This window comes from Myotis lucifugus, unplaced genomic scaffold, assembly GCF_000147115.1.
Source record: "Myotis lucifugus unplaced genomic scaffold, Myoluc2.0 scaffold_110, whole genome shotgun sequence".
NCBI lineage: Eukaryota > Metazoa > Chordata > Mammalia > Chiroptera > Vespertilionidae > Myotis > Myotis lucifugus.
The window spans coordinates 3,586,200-3,600,664 of record NW_005871158.1 but is presented as its reverse complement, the minus strand read 5'-3'; the positions used below and the strand labels follow the sequence as shown (position 1 = coordinate 3,600,664).

The window sequence follows — 14,465 nt, the reverse complement described above, 5'->3', positions numbered from 1 at the left end:
ATATAAAATGTTTTATTTTCAAAGTATACAGTTTTAAAAGTTGTAAAACCAAAGTTATACTCATATATACTATAATTTTAAAAATTCAAGCTATTTTTAAAGAGAGTAATAATGGTGAACAGATGAAGTACTACTTTATTGGTATTTCATTACAATATAAATCTTAATGTTATTTTTAATGGAGGTTTGTATTATCAATGTAATTTGATATTAGGTAAGGGTCAATATTTTGTTTATTCTCTATAAAGGATTTAATCCAGTGCTCCCCTTTAACCCTTAGACCATGTGTAACCCTTAGACCATGTTTCTAAGTTATTTAAGTTTTGCTTTTTTAAAAAAATATATTTATTGATTTCAGAGAGGTAGGGAGAGCTAGAAACACAATGATGAGAGAGAATCATTGATCAGCTGCCTCCTGCATGCCCCCCACTGGGGGGTCGAACTTGCAACCTGGGCATGTGCTCTAACTGGGAATTGAATTGTGACCTCCAGTTTCATAGGCTGATGCTCAATCACTGAGCCACAAGTTTTGCTTTTTTAAGTGAGAGTATGCTTAAGGGACACACAAATAATTTCAATGAGTGGAAACAAATAATAAATCCCTCTAATTGCAAAAATATAAATGATTGTATATTTTGTTAATTTTGCTTATCTATAACACTGGTATCTTCAATTACCAAATAAGATTTGACTGTAATATGGCTGACAACATACATATTTTCTCTAGAAGGGGCCCACAAATAAATATACATTACATTTTCAAGCACATGAGTCTTTATGTTAAGTACTACTTTTTAATAAAAGTACAAATTTAATTTTAAAATATTTTAAAAATTATTTCAAAAAATATCAAGAGTTTGACCTTATTGAAACATTTTTAATTATACCTTCCACATACATGCAATAACCAGCTCAGGTAACTTAATTTTACACATTTCCCTGAATTATTTAGCTAAGATCAAACATTATTATATAAATTTGGTAAAACTATTTTCTTAGAAATTAAGATCCTCTGAGGCTTGACATTTTAAATTTAATTGCAGTCACTCAATTTCAGTACTTAAAGTACTAAAAATTAAATTAATATTATCAATTCTTATGTTCATTTAATCTAAATGGTCATGGTAATTAGCATTGAATATTGCTCTCATTGACACACACATCTCCTTTTAGGCTATGTTTATAACTATTAAATACATGTAATAAAACCATGTCAATATGCTATTCTGTAAATGATAATATTCTTATATGACAAATCCATACTAGACAAAATACTATCTTCTCTTTCCCATAATATACAGATGGCATGAGCAAACTCCTAAGTCTTAGATAAGTCAATGGCTTTTCCTATCAAAACTCTCTCCAACGAGCTTCATTTCCTAAAACTTCCATGTCTCCTCAAGGAAAAGTTTAACTTCATGGATATTTTCAAAAGGGACAGAAATTTTCACAAATTCTTGTTTTTGTCTCAAATTTTGCATAGGAAAATCTTATATTCGACTAATTCTATATAGGAAATTCTGTATTAAAGGTAAAATATGTCTGAGATTAATAATTATTTAAAACACTAATTATAATCCTTCACTAAGACATATTATTAATATTGCATACTGCTATTAGCATTTAACTTCAATTTCCAACTTAATTTTGAATATATTTTAATGTAATTGACTTACTTATATAAATGGTAATGTATCTAAGATTACATATGCAAATTATCAATTTATATAAAAACATACCAATGTAATTTCTAAAAATCATTCAAAAAATGGTATTTCTCCAGCAAAAGTAAAACATTTTAAAAACTTAATTTCTTATAAAAAATTTTAGTGAGCTTAATTTTATCTTCTTAATATGAAAAAATGACTTTTAACTATCTGTTAGACATTCATTCAAATACTGTCAACATTTTTTCTTTTCAGACTTGACATAATCAATGATGGGTTGAATAACCTTGGCTGAACTAAATAACAAAATATAAACTCAATTTTATTTAATTCTCCAAGCCCAAGTCACAAACAAAAGCACTGAGGATCAAACATAAACATCTCAAGGGAGTTCAATGGAAGCCAATAAACATGCACAGGCCACCTGATAATATGACTTCAACATTGAACAAAGTCCTCCAAAACATAGCTAGCCATTTGCCAGTTTCATAGCACTGATCTTGCACACATTTTGTGTCTTCTATGAACTCAATGTCAGTGCTGCTCTTGTGATACTCAAGAAATTCAATGAAACCATCAAACCAATATAAGAAATGTTAAAGGGAATTCAAGAAGAAAAAAAAGGATCAAAAATATGAATAAAATGGCAATAACTACATCTTTATCAACATTTTTAAATATAAATGGTTAAATGCTCCAATCAAAAGACAGTTTGGTTGAACCGATAAGACAAGACCCTTATATATGCTGCCTGCCAGAGACTCCTTCAAATCAAAGGACACACAGGCTGAAAGTAAAGGGATGGAAAAAAATAGTTCATGAAAGAAAAAAACAAAACAAAACAAAAAAACTGGGCCCTAATCGGTTTGGCTCAGTGGATAGAGCATAGGCCTGAGGACTGAAAGGTCCCAGGTTGGATTCCAGTCAAGGGCTTGTACCTTGGTTGAGGGCATATCCCCAGTAGGAGGTGTGCAAGAGGCAGCTGATCGATATTTCTCTCTCATCAATGTTTCTAACTCTCTATCCCTTTCCCTCTTCCTCTCTTAAAATAATCAGTAAAATATATTTTTTAAAAAAAACTGCAGCAAAATTTACCATAGCCAAGATATGGAAATAACCTAAGTGTCCATCAACAGATGAATAGATAAAAAAGTGGTACGTATATACCACCTAGTAGTACTCAGCTGTAAGATCTGTAACCCCACGGATGGGCCTATTGGGTATTATGCTAAGTAAACTAAGTCAGACAGAGTAAACTAAGTCAATCGTACCATATGATTTCACTTATATGTGGAATCTAAAAACAAAATAAACAAAGCAGAAAAACTAATAGAACATTATGATGGCTTCCAGATGGAAGGTCGGTAGGGGAAGGGGAAGAAAGGGGGAAGGTATTAAGAATTACAAATTGGTAGTTATAAGAAAAGTCATGGGGATGTAAAATATAGAACAGGGAATATAATCAGTAATATTATAATTATTATGTATGGTGTCAGATGGGTACTAGATTTATCATTGATCACTTCATAAGTTATATAAATGCCTGATCACTAGCCTGAAACTAATATAATTTTGTATGTCAATTATAATTAAAACATGAAAAATTACTTAAAAAATAAACAATGCGTCCAGGACAATATAGGCCCAACGTATACTATGTTTTTTTAGGGTGCTCTAAAATTTACCATTTCTTCTACTGCTTTTAAATCTAATTTACTTTAGGGAATCTACTTGCTTTATTTTTTATTTTGTCCATAATAAATATTAGTATACTTTCTCTATGAATACCGTACTTACATTAAGCTCAAACCAACTCATGTTTCCTAATTGGGCCAGATAATCCTTGGCCATTCTGGTTGACCAATGATCCAGGAAGATATTAAAAAAAGGCTTTCTAATTTAAAAACCCCACAAACACGAAGGCAATTAAATATTAAGGAATAACATTTTTGTTGGGTAAAGTTAAACTTTGGAGGGTCACAAACCATTTACTAAGATTTTCTTGCCCCCCCCCCCGCACCCCATGAACCAATTTGTGCCAGTTTAGGGACTATATTATACTCATTGGGAAAGCATGTTATAGAGTTAAATAAGAAAAAAAGGATCGAATACTAAAGGAACAGAAATTAGACTAATGATAATGACAAAATACATTTTTGTTTTATCCAATATGTACATTTTATCATTTTTTGAGGTTTTGTTCATTTGTTTGCTTGCTTAAATCCAATGGAAAATTTTTCTGAGTGAGATATCACACTCCTTGAAGATGCTGTAAAAGTGAGGAGTTGTTACATCCAGCTTCAATACTCATCATCTCCAAGGGGAGCAAGCAAAGAGGGATATTGTTGGATAAAAGGGAGTGGGAGGGAGAGGGGAAAAAAGTGAGCCAGTTCATTTGCAGTCTTATTCGAATTTCAAATATAAAGTCAGCAAAATATATTAATCTAGTTATTTCTCCAAGACACTTTGATATTAAGATAAATATTGTGCTGTACTTGCTCCTATCTATTGGTTATTCAGAGAGCCAGATTGCTTTCACAGCTTCGCCAATCTCCAAATTGCTCAGTCAGACATCTGGTTTCTTAACTACTATTAGAAAAGAATCCATGATCAGATGAAAGTCTCACTTTACATTTAACTGTCAAGTTTTTATTTTCCTGAGGAAAGCACATGATTGATTAACTGCCACAGAAGAAACAAAAGGAGATTTGGGGGAGTGTGTATTCATAGAGATCCTCAAATATCATTAAAGAGGAAAACATCCCCATAAAAGAAGGCTTCTTTTCTATTTCCCAAAGTTGCACACACATCTTCCTTTGCCATCACATCCTCATTCAAAAACCTCTAGAACCACATTATAAAACAATCTGCTATAACAATGCAAGTCAGATTATGTTCCAATAAAAACTTATTAGTACCTAGCAGAAAATCAAGTAGCCCCCAAAAAACCAGAATTAGTTACAGTCCCCAACACATAATAGAAATCTTCTGTATACACAATAGAAACCAAACATGCCTAGTTCGACATACCTTGCAAAATAAAAAAGGAGAGGTACCCCCATCAACTCACATATCCGTGAACATTCACACTGCTATTGAACATTTAGTAATAAAATATACCTAGCAAGAACTGACTTCATTACACCTACATTAGAATTTCTAAAATACCTCTGATAGTTCATGTTGTGATTTTGTTTGATCACCTAAAAGCCTAAGAACCAATATTTACTATTTATTACAAGGGTATTTATAAAAATGTATTTGTTTGAAACAAAAGAATTAAATGAGTATGATATTATTATTGATATATTTATATATCAATATATTATTGATAATATATATGATATATTGTACATCTTTTCTTTCTGTAGCCTAGGTAGGGACAAAGCTTTCTAGGAAAAAAACAAAAAATCCTTTTATATGAACCCTGACACCTTCTTTGTAAGTAAGAAAAAAACATAGTTGAAAGTCTGAATTTTTTTTTTTAATTTGGGGACAGGGTAGAGAGAGGGAGGTATACTGTCTTTCAAATATAAAGAATACAAACTGGCTTAACAGGTAGGTTTTTTAGGATCGTTTAAGATGAACATGCAATAATTATTATTTGGGGGCAAGAGAAAAATGAAAGCGAAGTTTTATAAAGACTGATTCAAGTGAACATATATATTTACAATGGAATTAGAAAATCCTTAGCTCCCTGAGCTAAATAAAAGTAGTCATTTATTGCACCAGTGTGTATTTTTAAGCAAATACAGAAGCAAAACTCATTAGCTATTTAAAAAATACACACATTTAATGTTGGTCTGTTTTAATTCTACGTAAAGCAATTCCAAAAATACAAACTGAACATCAGAGCCATGTGAACCACCATGATAAAATAAAACAGACATTCACAATAATTACGTCTAAAGACAGTTCAGCTTAATAAATCATCTTCCAAGTATGCCAAAGAGTTTCTAAAAATACTGCTGGTGTTCAGTTAGAATTAAAGGACTTTGGGGAAAATGAAATAATATGATACAGGTGGAGTGAGTAAGGTTACACGGGATTTACATTTTCCATTACCCCTAGATATAAACAAACATTCAAAATCAACACAAACTCTGTGTTATTCAAAATATTGCAGTGCAGGAAAGGCAACTTTAAATTAATAGCTAGGGGGAAATCAAGTTTTGGTGGAGGTAAACAGAAATGACAGTTTTAATTCACACTTTTGTAAAGCTCATTTATACCTGGCCAACCAGGAACCAAATGCAGGACAACAATGTTCTCTGCTTCTTTTGGCTATAGTATGATAAGAAAAGGTCATCTTTTGAAGATGTTTAAAGAAATAAAGCAACTTTCATTATAAACAGTCAAATAATCAATCAATGGAATAAATAAGTACTAACCCACATTTTTACCGCTCTGTAATCACTACGCTTTACGTATTTTTCATTTTGGCAGCAAATTCCCCAATTTTTAGGCTAATCCACCAATCACTTTTAAGAATAAAATGAATAGCCACCAAAATAAGAATATTTTTCTGTTTACTCTTTGGCTAAAAAAGAACAAACAAACAAAACAAAAATAAACAGAAGACAACTCTAACACTGGTGATAAAAGAAATTGTTTCTTTTTACATGTAAAATAAAATTATCAATTTAAATCTTGGTACATTTTATAAAAACAAGAGGTAATGTTGTAAAAAAACAGCACTAGCCGTGGCAGGCAACGTACTGTTTGTTAACCCTGTGCAATAAAATATTTTGTTCATACTACACTTATTCAACATGACTAACAGTTACTACAGACATTTCAGGAATCTTCACAGGACTCCTATAGACTTACTGTTAAAACTGAGAGACATTTACAATCAAAATGTGCCGTGAAAACTTGAAAACGTTACTTCTAGTAGGAGATAATGTTCATATTATTTGAATTTGTTTTAGGTACTGAACAGCTGAGTTACAAGGACTGAAAGAGAAAAGCATTCTAAAAGCCCATGAACAATGTTGTCCACACCCTTCTTCAGAGCACACTAAACTTGTTTGACACATTTCTCTTCATACATAGCAAGCAACAGCACCCAATAAAAGCCTGAGAAGAAATGCTGCTGTGTAAATACTGCAACTATTCCTGAAAAAAGAATTATGGGATATATACTCCAAAGCTGCCCATTCCCATAATTTGTATTGCATAGGTCACATAATCACACACATATACATACACAACTGTGTGTATATATATATATGCACATGCAAAGAATATATTAAGACGACAATGAAGTCTAGTCACAGAGCAATTTACAGGCTCAATATATATTTTTACACTTTGCTTGAAAGAAAATTTCAATATTTTACAGTCTTTTAGTAGGCATTATATACACTGCACTTTATGAAATCTAAAAGATATTGAAATAAATTTTTTCCAACATTTTGGTAACAAAACAGACAATTTTTTCAAATACTTGTGCTATCTAACTACAGAATCTGTTTGCTCTGATAACCACTCATCACAAAAACTGACTCAATGGAATAATTAGAAAAATTATCTAACACCATGCATGGGTTTGAATCATTTTTAATATCCTATCCTAGAAACATTCTACAAATCTTAAGATTTAAAAAATTAAGTCTCTGTTTGATTTTTAAAAGATATCTTTTTATGACAATATCCATAACATTGACAGATACACATTAAGGCTAGTATCATCTTGTTTTGTGAAATTTTTTGACATTTTTTTTAAGAAAGATAGTAAAAGCCAGACTCCTTTAGGGCTTTGAACTGTACCTATAGAAAATGAGAGTGCAGTGAACATAATGTTCAGTCCTACAGTCAGGATGCAGTTGCTCCTTCCCATTCCACAAGATACTGCACCTTTCCATCAAGTGTCACCCGACGAGCCAACACTCGGTATTTTTCACCACATGCTATTCTACCTGCAGCACCAAAATAACTGGTAATGGAGTTTTTTAGATGAGTGAGTTGTAACTCCTGATCTGCTAAGTTATTCAAAATCTCTGTGTTGAGTTCATCAAATTGGTAATCCTCTTTGCCTTCATCGTCTTTTACAATTTCTGAGTTCTGAGTCTGGAGTGCTCTTCTTGGAAGACGACCCCTCCGCCTCCGTAAATGAGGGATCGCAGCAGGCCAAGATCTTCCTGTACGAGTTCTTTTTCTGGAGTCAGATAAACTATGGAAGAAAAAAAGACCATAATTATCCACTACGTTTATAAAGTATCCTCTGCCCATACTATATGTTTTTTCTGATTATTTTTTTCTATCACTCTGTTATAGTATATATCCTGCCAAAACAATAAATGCTATATAAATGGATCATCACTCGCCTTCATTAGATTCCATCACCTTCTTGGGGCTGACTTTTGAAGAGCTTTTCTTCCTTAACTATGATCTATTAAGCTTAAAAGAATCAAAGGAAATTTTTGGATTACGAGGCCGAGTCAAATTCTTACCAAGAGGACCTATTAGTAAGTCAGGTTTTGTCAACACTCTTATCATTAACATCCCCCACCCCCCAGAAAGCCAGTTCATTCTTTCAATGCAGCAAATATACAATATGTACAAGACACTGTTTCATGTGCTTAAACAGATGGTAAAACTAGAATAAAGCATGTCTTATTACCAGTTCTAAGCCTAGTAAAGTAAGGAAATGAACTGGAATAAGCATAAACTAGAAGTCAGGCAATCCTGAGTACAGCTCTTGTGATATTGGCCAAATTCAAATCTCTTATCTTCTGTGTTCTCTTAAGAGAAAAGATTAAGTGAAGGAGTTGAACTAGATCATCTTTGAGGTCCTTTTCTGCTCAAAAATTTAATGATTTTTATGAACTTATATCAAAGGGAGAATAGGGCACAACTGCTAAATTCAAAGACTTTATCATCACACTACAGTTAACATACTAGCTCTGTTATACTTGCTAAACATGCTATCTTGGACTTGTTACTTAAAACCCTCTAAGTCTCAGTTTCCTTATCTGTAAAATGGAAATAACAGGACCTACAACTCAAAAGACTATTTTAAGAATTAAAGAAGATAATATATGTAAAAAGCTTAGCACAATGCTTGATAAGAAGCCAAAAAAAAGGTTACCTAATTGTTCATGATTCATTTAAAAATGTTACATTTTAAGCCTTCAAATACTTAGAATATTATATAATTTACACGAGTTTTTTAATTGTGAACAAAAATGAAACAAAGAGAAGTATAAAACTTGGAAGCTCGAAACTCTGACCCCAAGTAAACAAAACTTTTCATAACTGATGAGTCATACTTTATGGAAAAGTTTTTCTTCTTTTTTTTTTTTTTTTTTTTTTTAAATAATTTTTGTGAGTTTATTTGAGCCAAACTGTTGACAATTGCCAGGAAGCAGAATCTCAACATATTGAGATAGTGCTCCAGAGAATGGTGGTTTTTTCCATCTGTTTTTATAAATTACCATCAAAGGAGGAGACATAGGTGAAATCCATTGGTGATAGATTATGGAGGTGGGAGAAAGGAAAACAGGGAGACCTCTGAGATTGGTTAAAAAGTAAAATGATGGACACATGCTTCTTTTACAAAGGTGGACATAGAATAATTAACAGTCAAATTAACACGATAACAATACCAATGAGGGAATTTGTGGTCTGCGCCCCAGTGCCATTTGTTGTGCCCTCTCCTTTGCGAAATTATTTCCCGTCCATTATCTCATTCAATCATCACAGCAGTCCATGAGGGACGAAGGGTAGAGGTGATTATCCTCATTTGGGAGATGAGCAGATTGCAGCTGTTTCTGACAAGCTCAGGGAAGGTGTGCATGGCGGTCTTGCAAACTCTAAGACAGGGGTCCTCAAACTACGGCCCGCGGGCCACATCCAAATACAAATATTGTATTTGTTCCCGTTTTGTTTTTGTTATGCCCAGATTTCAGGATCCCCAAGAAACCACATCAGGGAGCCAGCCAGTCCGATGCAAAAGCATAAGAGTCTTTATTCGAGCTAGCTCGGCTCCCCCACCTTGCCGACGCAGTGACAGGAAGCAGAGAGAGCGAAAAGTTTTTCTTCTGAAGAGTTTAGGTTATGCAAAACATTAAAGAAATCTGCTATTTATAAAAATCCTGAGTTTAAAAATCCTTTTACTAACAAAAGAACTTATGTTTCAGGCTCTATCCCCAGTAGGGGGCCTGTAAGAGGCAGCAAATCAATGCTTCTCTCTTTCCTTCTCCCTTCCTTTCTCTCTCTTCAAAAAAAAAAAGTCAATAAAAATATATTAAAAAAATATTTTAAAAGAAAAGCATAAAAAAGTCTCACAGAAAAGAGCACAGACTATAAACATTTGTGTGCCTCTTTTCTCAGTGCACACAGCAAATTTTCTAAAAAATTTGAATGTTTGTGCTCTAAAAAGCAAAATTATTCAAATGAATATTAACAACCTAAAGCATCGACATATTGGTTGCTTCTCAAAAGGTGAAAAACATACTTGTATCACTTTCAATTGGAAAATATGTCGTTAATCATCACTTCACAAAGAAAAAGAGACTACAGGAAAATTAACAAAGAATAAGAACATAAAATATCTACCCATAATGCCTGGCAATGCTAGACGAGGTAGTTTCTTTTGCACTGGAAGCACCCGTGAATTCCACATCTGAGGTATTAGATGAATGTGCAGATCCCTCAGTTCTCCTGAGACAAAAGAATTTAAATGGTAAAACGACTATATTACATAACAATAGAAATACTAATTCCCCCCCAAAAGAAAGTTCTTAGGATAGGAGAAAGTAACTTTCTATTTACCCTATAGAACAAGGTAAATCCAAGGTAGGATTTTCTGAAATTGATTCCTTATCCTGGAAAATACAAAAATATATATATTTAAAAAGCATGATTCTAAAGTAAGCTGAAAAGATACTAGTTTCTCAGCCATTTCAAGCACCTTTCCTCTCTGAGAACATATACAAACATATTATTCTCTTACCAAAGACGGCTCAGCAGTTTTCTGAATCATTTTTCTTGTATATGGACCAGGTGGACGACCTACAGATTTTTTCTTTCCTTTTTTTTCTATGCCATTGCTTACTTCCCTGAAAAATAAAATCATTATGTATTTAATCTCTGCATAAAGAGAACAATAACAACAAAAACAATGGACAATATACACTGTCATATCTCTATGTAATAATTAGGTTATGCTTATTTTATTTTTATATTAATGATAATATAAAAACAAAATAAATATAAGTTGAATCTATAAGTTTGGCCAAATGCACAAATAATACTTTCTAATTTAAATAAGTATTTATTGACTTAAGAGATATTCACATATGAAAGGTTTAAGAAAATTCTCTTTAATACGCTTGTGAAAAATACATACTACCTAAAAAAATTTTTTTAAAATGAAGAAACAGACAGCTATTTCAAATGGAAAAGTTCAAAACTCCTGAAAGTTCCATTATATAGGTTAGGTTGTTACTAGTAGGTGGGTACCTGGGGGATGTTTCAAGGATTTATTACTAAAAGTAATTAGGAATTCCGTAGTTAAACCCACAGAGCCAGGAAGTAACTATGTTAAAATATACTAATTATAAATAGAGGTTACCTTTAGATGTATATACCTAAATTTTATATATACCTATTCATTCTTCAATGATGATAATCAGAAAGAAAATGAAGCCCACGGTGGGAGAGGGTAAAGTGAATGAGTCATTCAAAGGGCAAAATTAGAAAGCTCTAGAAAACCATTTTTGAGACATAAAGGCAAATAGCAAGGAAAAAAGCAATAGTTAAGGACACCTCTAATTAATACAAGGGAAGAAGAAAAGGGCAACTATCAATATACAAAACATCTATTTCACTTATTCAACATTATCTACCATATAAATGGGATATTACATAATAGGAATACCGAGATGTTCTCGGTGCTAATGGGTTAACAAAATAGTTAGAAAGTGACAAATGTACATACAAGCAAGCTAATTAAATGGGTTAAGTGTTATAAGAAAGTTATCCAGGAAAATTCAATTAAAAACAACAACAAAAAAATGAACAATACTATAGATACAGATGGAAAGAGGTGAATGGAGAAAAGTAGGAAAGAATACCTCTCCAGACACCAAATTAAGATTGGAGAATAAAGGTGGAAGTACAAGTAAGGAAGCTAGAGGAACATAACTGCAATCAAAAGTCTCAAGGCTAAGATGGATAGGGCACACACTTTCTTTTTTGAAGATGATCAACAGAAAATTTCTTAAGGACCGACCCCTGACTAAGGAAAGTACTCTCACATTAAAAGGACCACACTTCATACGTAGGGCCCAGAAGTAACTAAAAATGCCTTTAAAGAACGTTGAACCACTACCAAGTAGCATCAAATGAAAATCTGATAACTACCACAGATAGAGTGTCCTATCAAAATCATAATAGGAATGAGAAAGTTTGTGCAAACCTTTTTCTAATTCATCATATGGGCAATTGCTAGCAAAGGATTAATAATAAAATTTGTAAGTGATAGTATTCTTTCCTTCAAAAAAAAAAAACCACAACAACAACCCTGAAGTAGCATCTACTTTATTACAAACTCAAATAGATATGAAGCACTGCCAACCCTCTGGAATTACATTTTCTCACTCTCCAAAATGACTACCTCATACTTTTATTTGCTCCTTAAATGTCTCTCTCAGCTATCTTTGCCTTATTACTTCACTGAGAAAATAGAAGCTATCTGTCAATAACTTTAGTCATCTTCCAAATGGCAAATCTACAATAAAACCAGCATCTGTACCTATCTTCTCTTTTTTCACTTCATTTCAACAGAAAGATGTTAAGTTCTCCTACCAAAGGCTACTCCCACATTTGGACTCTAAAATCCCTTTCCTTTTGGCTTCTCAAAGACTTTACAATATCTTTAATTACCTCCCCTATCTCCTATACCAATCTCTTCTCCACTGGATCATTCCTACTAGCACACGAAAACAGGTTCCAATTATCTTCTATCTATTAAAAAACCATCACTTGATTACTCCCTCCTCTTCAGCTTCCATTCCATTATCTATTTCCCTTCACAGTAAAACTACTTCTAAGAGTTGAGGACACATACCCTTTCCACTTTCTCCCTTTTCATTCAGAATTCTTAAAGATTATTTCCTTTGTTATTATTATCATCATCATTATTTTGAATCTCCCTATGTTTCTTATTTGCAGAAAAACCCCACTTTTGACATGTCAATTGGACAGTGCCAGATTCAATCACATTTTAACACACTTCAATTTGACTTCTATCTTTACCTCTCAAAAAAAAATTGGTTTTGTCAAGGTCACTAATAAAAGAATGCTATCTTATCCAACAAACATTTTTCTCTCATCTTAACCCAGCTCTTAAAAACACTCAATACTATTTAATGCATTCATCTTTCTTGAAACAGTACCCTTCTTTGGTTTTCGTGACACTAAACTTTTCTGATTTCCTATTTCACTGATCATCCCTTTTTGTGTTCTTCATTTATTTCACCTCTTCCCAAATCTCTAAATAGTATCAGAGCATTGTTCTAGGCCATATTCTCTTCTTTCCTCTTGCTCCCTAGGGAATTTCATTCATTCTCATGGCTTCCAAATTTTTATTATGTGCCCTGACCTCTCCTGAGCACCCAACTGCCTATATCTAACATCATCACCATCACTTAGTTATCTCAAAATCAATGAGTATGAAACAGAAGAATGCTTCATTCACCTTGCCAAATTCTGTTCTTTCAGATCTTGGAAACAGATACCACCACCCACCCGTTGCTCAAGCCAGAAATCTGGGCATTTGTTAAACTTCATTCCTCCCTTTCTTTCATAAATTTAATTCATTTACATAGCCAATAAATTCTTCCAATAGTTCTCCTGAATCTATTTTCTCTCTCCATTAGACTGTTTACTATACAAACAGGCATCATCTATCTCTTACCTAGAAAACTTCAAGAGTCTTAATTTCATTTTCTCTTGCTTCTATTCTTACCTCTATACCTATCCATTCTCCACACAGCATCCAAAGAGGTACTTTCAAAAGATAGTCCAATCTACTTACATCTTTAAACAGTTCCCCATTATTCATAGAAAACCCAAAGTCCTTATGAAACCTACAAGATTCTATATGATCATGCCCTACTCAACCTTCTCAACATTTTGAAGCTACTCTCTACCCCTCATTCTTACCCCAAAATCCTTCTGGGAGTTCCTAGAACATGCCTCACAGTTTTCACACTTGTTATTTCTACCTGGAGTATTCATCCCTTTGTTCTTCAAATTATTAGGTCATTTTTATTCTTTAAGTTTCAACTTAAATAGGCCTTCCTTAAACCTCCTCCTTAGGTTGACCCAATCCATCCCAGTACAGTCTAAATCTGTGTGTTATTTCCTAAATGGCACTAGCATGAACTATAATTATTTTACTTTTATCACATTTCTTCCTCACCATAATGTAAACCCCATCAGGGCAGAAAGGAAGTCTGTCCTGTTTGTTATTATATCCCCACACTTAGTAAGATGCTAAATGGAATTAATGAATAAATGAAAAATAAAAAATAAATAAACAGGCCAGCACTTCAATTGTTTGCTAACCAAGTCAATAGTGCTTATTCCTGGAAAACCTAAAATCTGAAATAAATGAAAAAACATCTAGTATTAACTCTTTGTACCTTATCTAAGCAAAAAATTATACACAGTAAAACAAATCAGGGTAACTACCACTTGTACTTTCAAATATACTAATGAGACCAAACAACACACATTTTTAGTTACAAATAAGCTAAAGAGAAAAAACTAAGCCACAGATCAACT

The 14,465-nt window shown here is 32.8% G+C and overlaps 1 protein-coding gene across 7 annotated transcripts in view; it reads right to left on the bottom strand.

The window, feature by feature from the left end:
- Window positions 1-5,370: 5,370 nt before the first annotated feature.
- Window positions 5,371-14,465, bottom strand: part of MTF2 (metal response element binding transcription factor 2) — a 74,966-nt gene continuing 65,871 nt past the window's right edge. For 5 of the 7 annotated variants that reach the window (XM_023757673.1, XM_006093195.3, XM_014459605.2 and 2 more), the window contains 4 exons: window positions 10,627-10,732; window positions 10,446-10,498; window positions 10,230-10,334; window positions 5,371-7,842 (listed from right to left, as the gene is read on the bottom strand). In XM_023757673.1, the coding sequence (XP_023613441.1) occupies window positions 7,485-7,842; window positions 10,230-10,334; window positions 10,446-10,498; window positions 10,627-10,732 (622 nt within the window). In that variant the 3' untranslated portion in view covers window positions 5,371-7,484. Of the gene's footprint in view, window positions 7,843-7,996; window positions 8,070-10,229; window positions 10,366-10,445; window positions 10,499-10,626; window positions 10,733-14,465 lie in introns of those variants that run through there. The other 2 variants (XR_002830369.1, XM_023757674.1) reach the window with 2 other exon arrangements.